At 47.1% G+C, this 19,252-nt stretch overlaps 4 protein-coding genes across 5 annotated transcripts in view; 2 read left to right on the top strand and 2 right to left on the bottom strand.

The window, feature by feature from the left end:
- The window catches only part of LOC142590527 (lymphoid-specific helicase-like), a 55,432-nt gene extending 53,260 nt beyond the window's left edge, over positions 1-2,172 (bottom strand). The window contains exon 1 of the mRNA XM_075702719.1: positions 1,855-2,172. Within this exon, the coding sequence (XP_075558834.1) occupies positions 1,855-1,953 (99 nt within the window). The 5' untranslated portion in view covers positions 1,954-2,172. The remainder of the gene's footprint in view (positions 1-1,854) is intronic.
- Positions 2,173-2,373: 201 nt separating this feature from the next.
- LOC142590526 (intraflagellar transport protein 27 homolog) lies at positions 2,374-4,528 on the top strand. The gene is made up of 7 exons (XM_075702718.1): positions 2,374-2,436; positions 2,565-2,644; positions 2,728-2,787; positions 2,904-2,963; positions 3,046-3,163; positions 4,024-4,133; positions 4,203-4,528. Exons 1-7 carry the CDS (start codon positions 2,400-2,402, stop codon positions 4,299-4,301), a joined length of 564 nt encoding a protein of 187 aa, XP_075558833.1. The 5' UTR covers positions 2,374-2,399; the 3' UTR covers positions 4,302-4,528.
- Positions 4,529-6,294: 1,766 nt separating this feature from the next.
- On the bottom strand, positions 6,295-9,011 carry LOC142590524 (PHD finger protein 10-like). The gene is made up of 2 exons (XM_075702715.1): positions 8,161-9,011; positions 6,295-7,545 (listed from the first exon to the last, which is right to left on the bottom strand). The coding sequence occupies exons 1-2, from the start codon at positions 8,845-8,847 to the stop codon at positions 6,379-6,381; spliced, it is 1,854 nt and encodes a 617-aa protein (XP_075558830.1). The 5' UTR covers positions 8,848-9,011; the 3' UTR covers positions 6,295-6,378.
- Positions 9,012-9,393: 382 nt separating this feature from the next.
- LOC142590525 (uncharacterized) overlaps positions 9,394-19,252 on the top strand; it is a 37,373-nt gene continuing 27,514 nt past the window's right edge. For both annotated transcript variants that reach the window (XM_075702717.1, XM_075702716.1), the window contains exons 1-3: positions 9,394-9,576; positions 13,872-14,213; positions 18,601-18,672. In XM_075702717.1, coding sequence (XP_075558832.1) covers positions 13,872-14,213; positions 18,601-18,672 — 414 coding nt within the window. In that variant the 5' untranslated portion in view covers positions 9,394-9,576. The remainder of the gene's footprint in view (positions 9,577-13,871; positions 14,214-18,600; positions 18,673-19,252) is intronic.

The following is a 19,252-nucleotide window of genomic DNA, read 5'->3' as shown; positions in this document are numbered from 1 at the left end:
TAAAAGGAGAATTCGTTTTCTGGGCAACCACAGCACCAAATTTGACGGGGTTTGTTGCATTTAAAAGAAAAACCTAAAATCTAGTGACTGTTGGCTTTGAATTTTCGATTTAGCCATCAATTTATCATTAAAAATTTGCAAAAAATAAAGAATTTTCAGGAAACGAAACTATCAAGTTTACGACACTGTAACTCAGCAAGGAAAAATGATATCACAATTCTGTGAATTGCATCTGATAGTACATCTAAAGCGGACAAAATTGGTATGTTACACATGGATCTAAAATATTCAGTAATATAGAAATACAGCTTTTGCTGAACCCTTGTACATAAGGTAATTAATTCACGCAAGACAGAAATTGACATGTAGAATTTGTCCACTTTTAATGATCTAATGGATGCCCATCGTTTACAGAACCGCGACATCAGTTTTTGATGCAGAGCTATTGATTTGTAAACTTTGTGCTTCTATTTCTTTCAAGCTTCCCAACATTTTAATATCTCTTTAACCAAATTCAGGCCCTAAATCGAAATTCCGCTTCCAACAGTCACTATAATTTAACTTTTGCTGTCAAATGCAACAAATTTCATTAAAATCGGTCCAGGTGTTAACTCAGGAAAAAGTTTTTGCGTTTCACATGTATTTGAAAAGGCCGCGTCGGAGCTGGGCCCGAGCTAAAGCTTCCTCTTAAGAGGCAACACACTACCCTCCGGGTCAGGTTCGAAGGGCAGCGCCCCTTCGAACCTATGCAAACATCTCACTAAAAAAAAAAAAAAAAAAGATATTCAAAATGCCCCAGATAGGAACATCAGAAACCACTTGTCGGAGCTCCTCCTCTCCAATTTTTGAATGAAGGTTTTATTGTTTTTAACGCATAGGAAAGAAAGCCAGTCACACGGGCAATACACTTTGCAGCACACGACCCTCGTCGCCCGCAAGCTTCGCTCCACCACATGGCACGCTGTCTTGCGAGGCAGCCATTCTCTAAGCGCACGACGCGAACAGGTTGGGACAAGCGTCGTCCGCTACTCTTCTTTTTTTTTTTTTTTTTCACCTTTTCGCAGACGCAAACATTGGCAGACGCGGCGCGCTATTATGAATTTGCAGGAGTACTTACATAAACTTTATTCGTTTCTTTTCTTTTTTTTGTCATCAACGCGCGCACTCGGATTAGCAGCGGTGTGGTGGTGGTAAGTCAGTGATTAAAAAGACACACACAGACGAGAGGCAGAGCTCAATACCATAAGGAGCACACCAGCAGTTTTTTTTTTTTTTTTTACAAAACTCTTATGGTAACTATTATGAACCGCTCCTGAAAATTGATTTTTGGAAGAGCACGAAATGTGCACACGGCCAGACAGACGCAGAAGTAGTCGAATGGCGGCACACTTAGCAGACGCGCGGGCATTCCGAACAGACGCGCTCATCCGAACAGACGGGATGACACGCACCTGGAATCACTTGGAACGTTACTCCTTACTCACACATGCCTTTAACGACTGTGAAAATATCCAGATTTGTGCCTGCATCGACCGTGTGTTGAAACAAAATGCAATAATAAAGCGAGGACATGGCCAGAAAACGTGCGTTCCAAGGATCCACAAGCAGCGTGACAAGCAGATGATTAGGAAACCACCGCATTACGCACGAAACAAATACAGCTTGCCAATAGATCAGCACGTACGCCCCAGCACGCAAATACACGTGCCAAGATACGACTATATTACATCATACATGATCTATAAGAAGACAATGCTGTGGCGCGTAACACAGCACAGCAGGCGGACGTAGATCCCCATTTCGCAAGCTCGCATAAACGCGTTTGGGAATCGCCAGCAGCCAAAGCGACCCTACCTGCTCTTCTTCCTTTGTGCCCTGTTCGAAGAGCTTCTGTTCTTCTTCGACCATGCGCTCTGTCAGCAGCGGCTCAGCAGTTGCGGCGGCGGCAGCCATGGCCACTCCGATGACCCTGAAACCCGCGTGCAGGCGCACGAACGTTACGGCGGCAGTGAAAGAAAAGGTCGACGGACACGCTTCACGATGCTTTGATCCGCAGTGACCGCGCTCATACGCGCGCGCCGAGATAGTTCAGCTGGCGTAAACTACACAGCCAGCTAACCAAACTACACAACACCGAGCGACAGCATCAATGACAGCAGCCATGTGCAAAAAAACGCGCGAAGACGGTAACGGATCGGCAGCAAGTAATAAAAATATAATAGCAATGTTACTTAAGAATTTGTGATGCTACAGACTTGTAAAAAAATTCAGTTTGTTTTATTTTTTACTCGCTTTATTTGGCGTTAATACATGAAATTTGACGTCTACAACGCGGTGCAGTTGTTACCGGTTGTTACCATGGCAACTGACAAACAGCAGACGACGCACGCGAGAACAATATGACCAACATTCTGCGCGTGAAATGCGCTGTTATTGGTAATCACACTCCTTTCATCCTCTCTGTTTCTACTATATCATTTCTTCGCACGCAAATAACACGAATTAATTAGCCTTATCCGCATGAGTGTAGCTATAAAGACTACCTTATCGTCAATGATTCTTAGGAGACGCTGCTGTCGGCAAGACGGCCCTTATCCAAGTCTTTCTACACGACCGCAGCTATTTCCCAAAGAACTACTCAATGGTGAGCAAAGAAAACTAAGGAAACTGTCTTTGACGGACTTACTGAAGCACTAACCTGGCTCCGTTTCTTTTAAAACATGCAAGACAACCGGAGTAACGCTTTCGGTCGGCAAAGTCAACATACCGGATACCAAAGACGCCGTCGTGAGTAGTGCGCATCACATCGTGCTTGACACGCGCAGTGGCTATGTTTCGAATGTGCGCTGTCGTGACGGCATTTCATCTGGCTGCGCGTAACATATGTACGATTTAATCCACAGGAACTGTACCTGTACGACTGCTCTGGGAAAGAAGTGTACTTGGATCTCGTCCAGGAGCTGGCGAGTACTGCTAAAAAAAAAAAAAAAAACGAACGAAAAAATAGGCGACTCGAAATTTCGGCTCACTGGCTCTTTGTTTCAGTGGGCGGACGCACCCCTGGCCATTATAACGTTCGACACGTGCAACGAACCTTCGTTCCAGCACGTCTCAACCTGGGCCTCGAGGCTCTCGAAAAACAGCACCTGCGGTCCTAAAATTGGTAAGCGGTGGCCAGGAAACGCGGAATCTCCGGAATAGGAGCTAGCATATACGTCGAATTTGAGGAGGATGGGGAAGCTGGAGATTCGATTACGTGCTTGAAGTCGAACCCGAAGATTTTGAAATCTCGCTTACAACGAACAGTACAAAAACTCACTAAAATTTTTGTTAAAAAGAAAACCATTCATACATTGTTTATATCGAAATGCCACTTGACGGCACATTCGATATAACAAACGCCATGGCATGCTTTGCCCAAGCACCTAGCCAACGCAACCATGGTTGCAGAATCAAGAATCTTCCCTTTATTTAGACCACTTGCTGTCCATGCAACTGACTGCCCGGCTCAGCCAGTTGTGTCGGCTAGGTGCTGGGGCAAAGCACGCCATGATGTTCGTCATATCGAATGTGCCAGCAAGTGGCATTTCGATATAAACAATGTACGAACGCCTTTTTCTTTATTTTTCCACGACATTTTTAGTGAATTTTTGTATTGTTCGGTATAAACGAGATCTTGGAAATATTAAGTTTCGACTTTAGATAAACAGAGCTCGCCACGCTGATTCTGTGGCTACAACATTCTGCTTTCGAGCACGAGGTCGTGGGTTTGCATCGCAGCAGCCGCATATCTATTGGGCAATGAAAAAGAAAAAACAGTAGTGTACTTACTATTGGCAGATTAAAGACCAGAAGGTAAAAAATTCATCCAGAGCACTTCACTATGGTTTTCCTATTACTTGCTGCGCAGTTTCAGAAGGTAGGTTAAACTCCACAATTTTTATTTAAACTTTAGGCAATTGCAGAGCTGCCTTCCTCATTCAAATCGACACTGCGCAAGTGCTACATTAAAATCTGTTTCAGGCATTTTGGTGGGAATGAAAGCAGACCTGAAGGAACGTCGGAGAGTGTCTACCAGGGAAGGCCAGGAGATGGCCGAGCGGATCGGTTTCCACTACCTGGAGTCGTCTGCGGTAAAAAGTGTTAAAGTAACCGTTGACAATGCTGCATGTCTCCTTACGCGTGAACCTACAAACTTGCAGAAGGAAGCCGAAGGTGTCCAGGAGCCGTTCTTCTACCTTGCGAGCCAGTGGCACAAGACCCACAACGAAAAAGGCGAGCTACAAGACGACGTCTTGTGAAGCAAGCACAGACCAACACTACCATGTCATTTCTTTTTCCCACAGTCAGCTCTACGGGCAATAAAGAAATAATGCTTGTTCTGTTAATGATGCAGTAGAGGTGAGATAACAGCAGGGAGATGCCAGGTCAACAAATGGAGTACACCTCTCGGGCTGTTATAAGTCATATATCAATGTAACGGATTATTGGATATAACGAAATAAATCTGAAATGCGTATCGCCAATATCACGGCATGACGACCATTTTGATTATAATGAATGTTGCAGGTAACAAAGGTATTTTTGCATCTAATGTGACTTTGTTATAAAGAATTCTGACTGTGTTTGCGATGAGAGTAGACAAGTGTCGAGTGAAATGAATTTAGAGAAATGCAGAGAGGTTGGACTGAGCTAATGCCTGTCACACTTAGTGACAACCCAAGAATTCGGTTCGAACTCTGCTGACAAATATGCTCACTGCCTGACCTTTGCACTTTCACACTACAAAACATGGCTCCCATAAGGCGCCAATATATTGAAAGTTCACTTCTGCCACGATGTCACGGAAGTGGGCAAACGTAACTGACTGGTGCACCTATACAAGTGCTTTTTGGACTGGGCAACGGCATATTTGAGAGCGACTTCTTTGTTTCCCACAACTACAGCCTGCTCCTCTGAGAGGTGCTGAAAGCGGAGACAACATAAACCATACCCACTGAATTCTGCAGCGCAGGCTGGAGACCTTATGCAAGGACTAGTGCTTGTGCAATCAAGCAGTACAAGGCTAGAAAACATGACTACCATGACTGTACCATTCCCGGGCAAATAGCTCCCACAGAATACCAACTCAAAGACCATGTAGTGCACGTGCATTCAACGCAATACCCCTGCTGTTACTTTCTCACATTCCACTGTTTTGCATCCTTTAGTTTTGTTTCCAGCGTTGGGACATGCTCTGTCGAGACACTGCGAAAGTCACCCTCAGAGAGTTTGTTCAAACTGGTGAACAGAGCAGGTGAACCAAAGGGGGAAAAAAAGGGGGGGGCGGAGGAATTGCATGGTAGTTCTGTAGCTATGGTATTCTGCTGCCGAAATCATGGTTGCCTGATTGCATAAGCTGCGTGGCTGTGGAGGCCACATTCCAGTGGGGACAGAATGCAACAATACTCTTGTGCATAGATTTAGGCTTATGCTAAGGGCCCCTAGACATTTTCCTGCACCATCCACTAAAGCGCGCTCCATAGCCCACAGTGCTGCTCTCGACACTCCACCATTCAAGGCAATAAAGAACAACGTATAACTGGAAAAAGCCTCAGGGGCACTGTGTGTGCTGCACCAATAAGAGGGCACGATTCAACCAACGCAGAGCACACTACAGAACTTGCTAGGTAAAGCAAGGGCACAATGCCTAGGCGAGGCTGTGGCAGGGCCCCTTGAACACATCAGCAATGTGATGTGAATGGAACAGAATTAAGTAGGACACCTTGCAAACAACTCCATGGAGAGGGTGACTTTGTGCCACTATGCATTTGGTCGCCAACAATTGCGTACACCAAAAGCTAAACCCACAAGGTGAACTTGTGCTGATTTCACACCAAAGGATAGAACAAGAAACAAAAGAATGTGCTCCGGTCAGTGCACAATTTGTTCATACACCATTTGTCGATAGCAGTACCCATTGTCCTCTTGCTCCATTTGTCCCCATTACTTCTAGCACGTTTACACACACACACTGCAATTTGTAGGCACCTGTGATAACTGCAACGGCACAGACACTGCAATGCATGCTTGCTACTGGATGCAAGCATTGAGGTACTGCAGATGTCCAACACAGTTCACCAGGCTATTAGTCTGACCGTTAACGGAAGTGCAAGCGTTCTGGCCTCATCTGAATGCGGCTGCAAATTTAGACCGCAACCTTGTACCTAGTAGCAGTACACCACAACAACTGAGCTACCACAGCAGGTCCCTCTCAAAAGTTGCGAAGTTGGGCGATTCAACACACTGGCTTACTTATGAATAAAAACAGAGTCCGCACTCATTTATTCACTATATTACAATGAGAACAACAATGGTCCCATAACACTCTAGTCTTTGTCACCGGCCTTTGCGTTGTCGGTAGCAGTTTTGGCAATAAATCGTCACACTCCGCTTATGGTCGACGGGGCTCGGGCCCTTCCCGTACTCGTGGTGCCACTGGACCCTGGGTCCTTCTGGGCCGGGTGTGTTGATATTGCACGTCGCACAGCGACCACACAGCCGACAGATCCAGCGACCTGCTGGCACCGCCTTCATGCCCACGCAGAAGCTGTGGTAACCACGGTCGCACCGGTCACAGAACATCATCTTGTCCTCATTGTCTGTTGCCATGCAGACGTTGCACATCTTGCAGTCCATACACTGCCACCGATACGACTTGATGGCTGCCGCCATCTCCGGCAGGATGTCGAGGCACGTCACATGACCCACCTTCCCACACTCGGAGCACGATATGAGCTCCTCGCCCTCCTTCGACCCGTCGGCATTTGCGCAGACCTTGCAGAAAGTGGGTCCCGTTGGGGCACTCGTGTCCATGTCTGAGGCAGGTGAGCTTCCACCACTTGAACTGCTACAAGACGACCCGTCTGACCCCGAGCTGTCTTCAGACTCGGATTGGCTTCCATCTGACCCCGGGTGCGTATAGACAGAGCCGATCTCCTGGGGCGGTCCATAGAGAACCGTGCTTATTGGTAAATACTTGAGCTCTTGCGGCGTGTAAACCCGGTAGTGATCTTGGTACTGGCCTGGTATTAATGCAACGGGGTAGCGCCGCCGGTTGGTCGGCATTACTTCAACTTTTGGTATCTTGCGTGACGGATATTGGATTGTGAAAGTCTGGAGGTCAAAGCACGAACGTCGCTCTTCCCGACGTTCCTCATTGAGGTGTTTGTTGTACTCGGCAGTGGAGGCGACCGCCTTGCGGACAAAGTCGGCCATCTTGCACTTCTCGATCGACACGGCAGAGTAGCCGCGGTGTTTCTCCACCGTATTCTGCTTGTCGCGCTCGCGGATGTAGTTGACATATTCCTGGTACTTTTCAGGATAGTCACGCATAAATAGATCGACCACATCGTCAGCACGAAGGGCGGTCAGTCCAAGGTCACACATGGTCATTGTCACAACCCCGTGTTCCTTGAGAAACTCCTTTTCGTCAAATTCTACCGTCCGTCGGATGAGGTCTGGGTGCTTTCGCTTGAACGACTTGACATTCAAGAACTCGCACACCTGCACAGAAGAGATGAAGCCCGACATGACTTAAAGAAAGCATGACAAAGTTACAGTTGTGCATGGACATAAGTTTGTTGCTACAGAATCTGCACCGTTTTTGTTCCTGAATGCTTCAACTCGACATGCTGCGCTTTGACTATTGGTAACACTCCTTAACGTCAAGAATGCTACGCAGACTGACACAGGCCCTACTTTCCTTAGCTACAGTTCAGCAAAACTTGGAATACAGTGCAGGCAACAATCCCAGAATGGGTGCGATGCAGAAAGAGACATGAAACGAAACAGCGCTCAGTCTGCAATTTTACACTCCTAGCGAGTCCTGACAAAGCAGCTGACAAATATGAATGCTGCACTGTCAGTCATTAAATGCTAATGATTAAGGGTACACAGAGCATGCAATCGCTCCAAGTCTGCATTTATCTATAATTTGTAACCCCGATCACGGTCCGAAAGTGGCACTGATGCAAGCGACACACTGAAGTTGTTGGACAAACGCGCAAACCCACTCGCGCGATCCAACTACCGTTCGGAAGGACTCGTCCAACAGGACCGGTGAATCTGCTCCCCCAATCGCCCAGCGGAGCTGGCACCGAACCCAACCGCAGCGCGCACCTGTTCCTGCAGCATGTAGGCGTCGCCGCAGTCCTGCGGCCAGTGGTACTCGAACAGCTTGTCGGCCGTGATGGTCGTGGGGGCCTCGGACGTCACCTCATCGTCCGAGAAGCGCTTGCGGCCTCCGGCGCCGCTCTTGACGCTGCTGCCGCTGTTCTGCGAGTCGCCGTCCACCACGGTCGGCGCGAAGCTCACGACCGGCGTACGCTCCCGGTTCTCGCCGCCGCCGCTCGAGTCCGACGCCGTGGCCGACTTGGCGGAAGGCGCGTCCTCGCCGCCGCCTGCGCCAGACGACGACGGCTCGCGCTCTTCGAGGGCGGCCTCTTCGTCTTCGGCGTCTTTGGGCGCCGTTGCGCCCGACGGCGTCGCCGCGCCCGAAGACGGAGGCTCCAGGTTCCACGAGCTACGCGTGTCCTCTTCGAACACGGCAACACCGTCGGCGGTGGTTGCTGGACGCCCTTCGGCGTCGGGCGGTTTCTCCGGTAGCGACGAAGCCGTTGTGGAGACCGCAGAAGAAGTCGCCGTTAGGCCTAGCTTGGGTACGTGCGGCTGTAGAAAGGTACCGGCGCCCGATGCCGACGACGTCGCGTTCTCGTTCGAGCCCCGAGAGTCGCCGTCGCCCGCCGCGGGCGCCTCTCCGCTGCCGAAGTTCGGCGCGGGCCAGGCTTCGCTACCGTCTGCGGACATCTCGGCTTTATAGTTTCAATTAGAAGAAAGCCCGAAAACTTTGTACCGTTGAGCAGCATCAATCATAACTTTGTTTCGGCGTCGCATCAGCGCTAATGTTTATCGCCGTGCGGCAAGCACTCCGGCAGCCTGCCTCCCCTGCCTCAGTTCACTGCTCAGTTTTGATACGCGTTCTGTGGTTTCGAAACAACTACCACGGTTTTTCAAGACTTGTCTGATTTTACGTGTACGCAAAAATAAATTCACAAAATATCTAAAAGAAAATCATTGCTAGCGTCATGATAAAAATAGACACTACTGGCTCTTCCTTTTTCTTTAACTTAAGAAATCTAAGTTAAACTTGCAGAAAATGGCTGTTGAACACGGCTTCAGTTTGTGAATAGATCGCATTGCATAGTAGTATAAGTTGTGGAAAACGCGACGACTGATTTGTTCTCCAAAATGCGATACGAAAAAAGTACAAAGATACAAACATAGAGAGTACGGCCACAAACAAAACAAAGTGCCAAAATCCCAAAAGTTGGCCGAAGTCGCATCCAATACACTGTAGCCGATAAAGGAACGAAAAGTAGAGAACAAGAAGAGCGCATTGCAACCCTTCCCCGCGTAACTAGCCGATAGTCCTGTGTGCTGCTGTGCTTTTATTCGTTTTGACCGCTACTGCCCGACCGAAAGGTCCGTCGAAAGCGTGACGCCGGCGTCAAACGCTAAGCTAACGCGCAAGCCAAGGTAAGTTTGCGTCTGGTTCTGGGTTGGCGGCGCAAACGGCGCTTGTCTATACTGCTTGATTGCAACCGCTGTCAGCTCCTCGATTTCATAAAGCACGAGTGGTTCTGACTGCTTGGCTGCGCTTCTAACGAACAAGTAAGGAGTTTTAAAAGGAACCTTCCGCCTGTGATGTGTGAGAAGAAACTGCTCCGACGTTCGCGCAACCAGCTTGGTATGCTGACCCTCGCCAAGAACTAAGGGCAACGAGCATCGACAGTCTTGCTACAACACGCGGTATCCCAAGTTTACGAATGCCGAATTCAGATTTTCGTATTTTTGGGCTCATAGTTGCTGCCACCCGCACGCTTCGCGAATTACAAGTCTGTGTGTGTTATTGTGGTCGTTGAAAAAAAATAAAGCTTGCGAAAACACCGTAACAAGCAATCTTCGTAGCCGCAGCTGCTGAAGGCTTTTGTTAAATCAAAGTAGTATGCGTTGCGGATCATTTTCTTGGCCGGCCGAATACTGTGACGTGTGAACTGTGAGGTTCAAATTGTGTCTCTTGAAAGTAGTATGTCGTGATAACGACTCATTATCGAAAACGTGGATACGTTTTACGGCCCGCACGTTGGCAAGACGCATAGTTTCTCAATGAAGAATTGTCGTGCCTGCCCGATTTCAAAAAGATAGCTGCTTACCGCGGTTGAAATATCACTGGCTTGTCACGAAGAAACTTAACCTGACGAACGTTTAAAGCGTGTTTACAGCGTAGGTCGGTGCAGACACGTCAGTTGCTGAAGAAATGGCTGACACGCTGCTTTCTTTTTTATTGGACCGAAATGCCGGCGCGTTTCGTTTCTACATTTAACCCGCCGCATGCGAGTGCAGTGGTAACTTAACCTGTGCTAAGCGTCACGCAGAGAAATTGGTAGCCGCTTGCCGGTGAACGAATTAACTTTGCTCTCTATGCTGCAGAAGATTGCAGAGTTCAGTGTGCAGTGCTTTTATCGCATTGGGATCGTCACCATGCCGTGGATGTAAGCATGCTAGTGTATTGCCTACGAAATCTGCAAGCCATGCCATGTGTTCCTAACAGTGTCACCACTCTGTGATATATCATGGAAAACAAGCAGACGAACCGTGCTATATTTCTTATCCCTTATTCGTAATGTCGAAACATTGCCTTGTTTACATTCTCTAAATGACCACTTCAGCCCACCCAAGTCATGGAGTGCATGTTACGCGAACAAAAACAAAAAAAAAAGTGTTGTGTTTTTTTCATTCCCCTTGTATCAGCATTTCGTAACCTCACTTCTTCAATATCAGAACAGTGTAATGTCACTTCATTAATTTGATGTGTCTGTGCAGTAGTAATTGTCACATTCTGATTGATATCTGCTGCTTGAAATGACATTTTGCAGAAAAAAAAATTATTTTTGCAATAACTGCTCAGTCTGTTCCCCGACACTTGATGTATTAGGTACATTGGATTTGCCTGCACTTTAATAACTAGTTCAGGAGGTGTTCCACTTTGCTGTTTGTCTCATCAGTTCCACATTTGTTGTTCCACATTGTTCACCATTTGTTTCACGCAGTGCAGGCTTTCCGCTGGACGAGTTCATGCCATTGCCGGCACTCGTCAGATAGGTAGTGCCGGGCTCGTACAAGTGGTAGCATGCTGATTATGCACGAGTAAGAAGTGGCAGAAAATAGTTTGCAAAATGCTGGGCAAATGGAAGGGACCCATACTAACACTAGCAGGGACTTCGTTACTAACAGGATGGTTGGCAGTGGCATCTGGTGAGAATGAATACAACCACTGTTTGTTTGCTACAAACATTCTCATGCTGCACATTTGTTTGCAGCTTTTAAAGAAGTTCAATGTAGTTCCAGAAAGCCTACATTGCTGTTGATAGGCTTATGTCGTTGCAAAGATAGAACTACATTGCACTTTACAGTAAATGTTCACACTCTGGTCCAGCCCGTTTCCGATGTGCCGTGATGTCTCATTAGCTATGGCGTTATGTTCCTCTCACTGATTTTATTTCTGAGACATGGCAGCCACATTTAAATGACAGGTTACAAAAAATGCCTGTGTGCCTAGCTTTGGGTGCATGTTAAAGAAACCCGCTAGGTAAAATTTCATCCAGATCTCTCTCTCTTAGCGCCTGTGTGTCCTTGCAATGTTAAATCCCATCTGTCAACTCAGCTAGGAAGATGGCGCTGCCGGTGGTGCCACTTATAGTTCTGTCCTGGTGAAGCAGTGTTAGAATGTGTTGGGAAACGATGGAAATGAAATGACCAGGATTTATTATGATAGAATCTAGCATACTGTTCGTCATTTAAGTAGGGATTATAATTTTAAATTGGCAAAGGGAGTCTCAAAAACTAGTGAGTGGTGAGGCCTGGTGGTGAAATATTGGTACTTCGGATGCAGTCTATGAGATGTTAAGTACAACATAATTATTGCTTAAAATTGTAGTTGCTATATTATTAGACACTTGTGCTTTATTCTATGCTTCAGGAATCAAGAGTGCACGCATGGCTACGGCAACACGCTGAACTGCGTATCACATGTTAAAGCTTCATTTTTGACCCGATTGGTTTCATTTTGACTGGTTAAATACCAAAGCAGTGGGACAGGAAAATGCGTAGCTATTATCACAGTACTTTAACTCTTCAGAAAACATGAATTGCAGGAACATAGACTCGATAAACAATACTGTCTAACAGTTACGGCTGCTCTTGTCATCTGCCTCCCACTAATGCCGGCATATAATCGCAGCCACACTCGTTTTCAGCATGCTTCTAGTGAATGGCTACATCCTCAGTGCAGATAGATAAATTCTGATAAAAAATGTGCCACAGTGTTTTCCACATTATCACTTAATAATTAGACACTGACCGGTAAGCTTTCCATTGCATAAAAAACATAGGTACCATGAAAATTGGTTGTCAGCTCCTTTAAACACATGACACATGGAGAGCTGAAGCTTTCTCGAAGGATGCCTTTTTGTTACATTGGTTTCATGAATACAAGCCTGGCTAATGCCAGCACATTCTGATGAGCCTGCTAATTATTTTTAAAAGGAAATGCATAATGAAAAGACATAACCCGGAAGTAAGCATTTCATTCTATGCATTGCAGGCCCTATTTCTATACCCTTGGTCATCGTCATCACTGCTTTACCATTGAATGTTTTCCGTTAACATGCCTGTTTTATTGCTGAGACACTGCTGAGTTATCTGGAATATGTTGTGGTACAGAGGAAGCAGTACCTCTCTAAACTTGCGATAGGCACTGTTGCTCTAATGTTAGTCGGTGTAGAGCTGGCAGGACCGAGATGTTGCACATTTTTGCTCCTCGTTCAACCAGCGGTGCTCACTTGACACAGATGCAATGACGCGAAGTAAACAAGAACAGGAATGTGCGCATCAAGTACACCACGGGTAGCCTGCTATCCTCTTCACGCCTTTGCATCTGTACCAAGAATGTACCGGCAAGCTGCAGAAGTAGTGGTGTGTGAACTTTCCTTCCCTCTGCATTATTGCTTGACAACCAGCCAGTTTTATGCCAATACAGTACAGAAATTTCTTACGCTTTACTATATTTCTTTATTACCCGCTGATGATTGGCCAGTCTTGGTGATGGTATATGCAGAGTGCCACTCGGCCCGCTGAAGGAGCACCGAAGGGAAAGCATTGGAATAGAACTGTAACACTATTTCAGCCCTGTTTGTTCTATTTCACAGTTTGCCTAGTAGCCACGAACATACCCAGCACCAATCACCCCTTGTTTCCCTTTTTTTTTTCCCTATACTGAGAGAGCGTAGGCTGAAACTTCCTACGTGTTCTCTGTAACCATTTCGTAGCAAAAAGTAAGTAAAACTGGTTTCACCCAAGTGGTGTTGCCACTGCCTCATACTTGTAGCGTGCGCTGGTTCAAGCAACACGGCTAAGGAAGTCACAATTGCGCATTGTGAGACGTTAGCAAGGGCATGCATTCTGGATGCCATGCTGAACAGCACTAAACCACAAATCACCTGTTTATTGTAGAAACATTGTGGCCCCAGTGAGCTTGTGTTTCCATTTTATTTCTTTATTTTATTTAAACGTTTTTCTCTCTCTGTTTCCCATGTACTTTGTACTGCTTTCCTTAAGTCAGGCTCGTGGAACACCCACTGTGGGCACCCGATAGCCTTTCTGCCTTAGCTGGCAGTGTTATTCTTGCCAACATTGTCATGCATAAGAAGCGATGAGAACATTCACCATTGTTGTCCCCCACAAGTGCTCGAGTGGCTTCATTTCTCTTGCAGATGGTCAGCAGCCGTCTGGCGAACCGGCTCGGTGTCACCGGCGCGCCGAGACGTCGGCCGGTGACAGATGCTCGCGAGGTTCTCAATGCACGGGCAGGTCGCACCGCTGCTGCCCCTTCCTTGGCAGCTCGTCGTCTGGGCGTGGCCTCGCGCGGCATTGTCAAAATGGGGGGCCGGCCGGCTCGCGGTGGCCTCCGCCTCAACACCATGCGGAGCGACCTCGTTGCCGGCGGCAGCGGACTTCGCAGCGACACTATTCTGGCGGCTGGCCGTCGAAACTTCGCTGCACAAACACAAGCCTCTCCGAGGTTCCAGACGAGGAATCTGAGACAGCCAGCACAGGTATTGCATCTGTTTGTCTACATTTATTTCTCTATTCCGTCTCGTACTTCACAGGCAATGACGCAGAAGGTATGCTACAAGTGTGGTCATAGAAGTCTTGCTTTGCTTGTTTTCCATAGCAGTTGTTTTTAATCTGTAGCACCTTCTACAGAATAAATAGTTCATATATATTATTACTCCAGCTAGACTAAAACTTATATGTTAGAAATCTGTGTTAAATCTATGAATTAGCAAAATTATTAAGCCTCTAGTGCAAATAGCAATAATAAAAAATTTCGAGGGGCACCTTCTCTTAATTTGATCCTGGAAAACACTACCTTTCGGCACCAGCATTCGGTACATCGCCAAATTGCGATCACCTGATATGTTTTGCGGCCACTAGATCCCATCTAAGCAAGAAAAGATGCGAGGCATGTGCGATTCAGAATAGTAGGCGCCAGCAACAGCAGCTTCTTGCAGTACTCACCCACCCGTGTGGCATGAAAATGCCACCACGGACTTGGTTTCCTGTTTTGGTACCAGCAAACCTCCTCGCGAGTAGTCGCCATTCGCAGCTATCGCCACCAACCCATTTCAATAAGCACCTTCACCTATCTATCTCACAGCACAATGTGGCATAGGAAGAATGGCTTCTTAGCAAACGTTTAGTGTCTGGAAGCTTTGGAAATATTTTGAGGCTAGCACACTACGGGATTTAACCACAAGTATATTAAAAGATGCAGTTACGAGATTTATTAATGAAGCCACGCCAGATCACAGAAAATATAAGATCGCAGAATTGATCATCATCCATGATCCTCATGGTGGCTGAATAAGTGCAGTGTCAGATTTCTTAACAACATTCTTGGTATAAGAGTCTACAAACATGGTGGCATAAAGTCATTGCTACTTTGTGCCACCTCTACCTGACGGAGATATGCTTTGGGAACAGTTGTGCCCTACGCATTTGCCCAGGGCTGTAGTCTGTGCTTATTCTTTTGGAAATGTTACTTTTCCGCTTCTTTTATTGTGCAACCATATTTTTAAAAGCAAAACTTTCTTTGCGAGCCCTCCCAGCCTTTGCCGACTATGGCTGCTGATGCAGTCTTTCCGAGTAGCTCACCCACCTCAGTCTACCAGCACAACAACCCGGTGCTCTAACATGCAGGCCACAGTCGTAGGCAGACTTCACTCTTGCCAGCACACAGTAGACCTTTGAGGCAGTAAGATGGCTGCATGGCGTAGTGCATGCACGCGCTTCATTTTTCATTAGGCCACAGATGCAGGAAGGAAAGGGCTGAATAACAATCAACCTGAATGTACCTTTCCTCAGTGTTTACGCCCTTGACACACATCGCCTTTGTCCCTGTGACATCGCTGCATTGACACCTCACAGTGTGCATTTCAGCCTAGCTTGAGAATAGTGTACTGGTGCGCACGCAGACATTGCATGGGACTATGAGTTGCATAGGATGACTGTTGTGGGGTTCTCACCCATGCTCTTGGGACAAAGGAACGACAACACAGTAGTGCAAACAATCACAAGGGCATCTATTGTACCTCTCATAGACTAATGCCTGCCAGTTGAGTTGCTATCCACGAAACATGCCGATGGGCGCGCAACAAATCGCGAAAGTCCGACTCACTGCAACCGGATAACAAGCAAATATGTTCGCCCCATGCTGGACACCAATGCCTGGTCGTCTGCGCATACAGTCATGCGAACAGTGGCGCGTTCGAATGATTGTGTTCGTCCATTCCGGGGTAGGCCTCACGAGATGGTCTCGCAGAAGCACAAGTTAGCGCAAGCGTAGAACATTCACGCCGCTTGCCGATCCCGAGCCAAAGAGGAAGAGCCTTCTCATTTCCGCGCCCAAGTAACCCCGCTGTTAGGTGGCGTTAGCAGAGCCACACTCGCGCCATCTCTCGCAATGCGCTTTAACCACACCGACTGCCGCGGGCACCAAGCCACGCGGCAAAGCTGGATTACAGGAGACAGGAGCTATACAGAAAACAACATATCAGGGGACGCGTTAGAGTCACGCATTCCCACACCTTACAGAAGATTGTTCACATTGAATTTTGTTTTAGGGTGTTTATAATATTTGCACTATTCTACCGCACCACTGATTGTAATGCACAGTGACATTGCCGCCCAGATATTAAAAAAAAAATATTATTAAATGTAAGCCGATTCTACCGCGCACATCAAGTAACAAAACCCGAGTCAATGCATACCGTGTCGAAACAATATTATGGAACATACAAAGGCACACAGACACGCACACAGCTGAATCTTAGCAACTAGTGGCTGTCGGAGTCCGATGACACCTCTTTTTCACTGTCTGCCGACCACAGAAAGTAATTTTCGGTTCCATTTGATGCATTAGAAATGCCACACTTCTGGACGCTCCCGCAACCATCGTCTGCAGGAGGGCATCCCACGCTCCATGGACCCAACTTGCGATGTCGCTTTCTCAGACTGTCGCTTTCTTCAGATGACCCGTTCGATGGCAGTGTGGCTAGCCACCTTGCACTGAGAGTTAGTTCCCATCAGGGTCACCTGCATCAGCAGGCGTTTGGTGTGTTGCGACACAATGTGCACAAGGGTTGGACCTTCTCGCGTCTTAACTGTGCACGGCTTAGCCGTGTCCACGGAAAAGCGGATCCTGAGGGTTGAGCCAATTCTGGGTGTTTGAACCTTGAAGGCCCCTCGGCGGCGGCAACACACTTCTTTGGCCTCGGCTTCAAGTAGACGGCACCCCTGGACTAACCCACCTGGGGGAAATCGGTAGTTGCCTTTTCCTGTCTCTCTCTCTCTATCACTTTCCATCTTTCCTGTCTTCTCCTGGCTTTCCCTTACTTCCAATTTTTCCAGGCAGCAAGGGTTAACCCTGTGCAAGTAGCCAACATATGCTGTCATATTCGGTTATAGTGGTAATGCACAGCTGGCGTTTGCAGGACCTGTTTCACAGGTCCTGCACAGGGCTCCATTGTGGGTGGCTGGCATTACTAGTGAAAAAATAGTCACTTATGGCTGCTTCCTTTCCCCCACTACCTGATCACTCCCTGAAGAGGGGGCCCACCGATGAAGCCTGCGAGCTTTTTAGTTGTCAAAAAGAATCTTTCCCTATTTGCCATCTCATTCACTCTGAAAAACCAGACAAGCCAGTATGAACAATTTCACCATTCCTTGTTTTGAAGTCTGTCACTGAAGTTTTTGTTACAGGTCCAGGCATCGAAAATGGCAAGCTGTGCCCAAGTAACAGTAACCCCTGCACCATATTATGAATGCCACCTGTGGCATTATCTCAGATGATGGTCTGCTGGGGCAGACTGAAGCTGAGCTCCTGGAGGGCTTCAGTGAGCAGAACGTCATCAATGTTAAACGAATTAAGATGAGGCATGACAACAAGGAAATCCAGACCAAGCACCTACCTGATACTTACTTTTGGCACAAGTCTTTTGCCCAGGTCCATCGAGGCCAGGTACATCAAGCTCCGTGTTAGGCCATACGTGCAAAATGTTTCAAATGCCAGCATTTCGGCCACATTTCACAGAGCTGCCGAGGCCGCCAAACTTGTGTGAAATGCAGTGCCCATGAACATACCTCTGAATCTTGCGAGAACACTCTCCACTGTGTAAACTGGAAACGAACCTCCAACCTGTGTTAGGTGTTGTGAGAGGCTGGCCATCCTCCTGGAGTGTCGGGAAGCCAAAGCTGAGGGAAAGAAACATTTTCCGCTTGCATACCGCTATTGTGTCCCTCTCCACCCTTCTATGTTTCTTGGTAAAGAACCGCGTTTTAACACCAAAGCAGTCCTCGGTTTCTTGACTGATGTTGTCCTACATGTTATAAGTCCATTAAATTCACAGCATATCCTCTTTCCATGGATGCTGCTGTGATAGTTGTTTTGCATAGCACACGCCTCCAGTCTCTTGTGTTTCAAGGGCGCTAATGAGGCGCTAGTGCTGGAGCCAATTTTAGTATCTAACATATTTTGTACATCGTATCATTTATTTGCAGTGCATTTTAATGCTCATAGTACATGTAATTAGTCATTGCCAGAATCTTATTACACACAGATTTTATTCAATCTACAGCGTTTATTTTTAGGCCCTTTACAGCCACGTCACATCAACTTCATAGAGCTCGTCACTCCACTAGGAACTCATTAACACTGGCATGGCGCTCTTTGGCCATACCTGACCTTTGCGCCATCAAACACCACATTCACTGAGAGAGAGTTAGAATTGTAACGGTGCGTGGAAATTTAAACTTACCTTTTACTACAAAAAGTGCATGTTGGAATCGTGCAAATAGAGTAATTCACCACCTCACAGCAACCTTCGCTTTACATATATGAATTCCAACGTGTGCCTTGAACCTGCATAATTTTGTTTTCAGACCTTTGGTGCTGGTATGGCTAACAGGAGGCGGGGCCTCATCAGTGGCACCAAGCGGCTCGCGGCAATGCAGGTAGGCCCCGTGAACACTTAGCCGATGCTTTCCCATAGACCAGAATATGTTGGTCTCGCATGCACATTTAAAGCAACTACACTCAAATGGGCCCCGAAGCACTTCTTGAAAATACTAAGAAGAGGTTGCTGATCTGTCCTAGAGTCTGCTGTGAACATGCGAGCCAAAAGTCATTGCAGGAAATTGACAATTTTGTGTCAAAAAGCAGCGAAAAATTGCTTATTCTCACTTCCACAATGTCGATGTACAGCATCGTCGCAAACAGCAGGACCCACCAACGCTCTTGGCTGATTTCGTGATCACGATAGCATTCTCAGTAATGCACAGTTACTAATATTGAGTTAACTAAACAAAACATGCAAAAAGTAGCAGATTCTGAAAAGACAGAAAAATAACTTCATCTTTGCACTGCTGGCCTACACATGACAATTGTGCGTAGCTTTGTCTCCTGTGTGTGGCCTTCGAGGTAACCGCAGCATGCTACTTAGTGTAGTCCACCGCGGCGAGCCCCATCGCAGCCGCAACACTCGAGTTTTGGCTGGGGCCCTGGGGGCCTTCCCTTCTTGGCTTCTTCGCTGTG

The sequence above is a fragment of the Dermacentor variabilis genome, chromosome 8 (assembly GCF_050947875.1).
Source record: "Dermacentor variabilis isolate Ectoservices chromosome 8, ASM5094787v1, whole genome shotgun sequence".
Taxonomy (NCBI): Eukaryota; Metazoa; Arthropoda; class Arachnida; order Ixodida; family Ixodidae; genus Dermacentor; species Dermacentor variabilis.
This window is presented reverse-complemented; position numbering and strand designations above follow the sequence as displayed.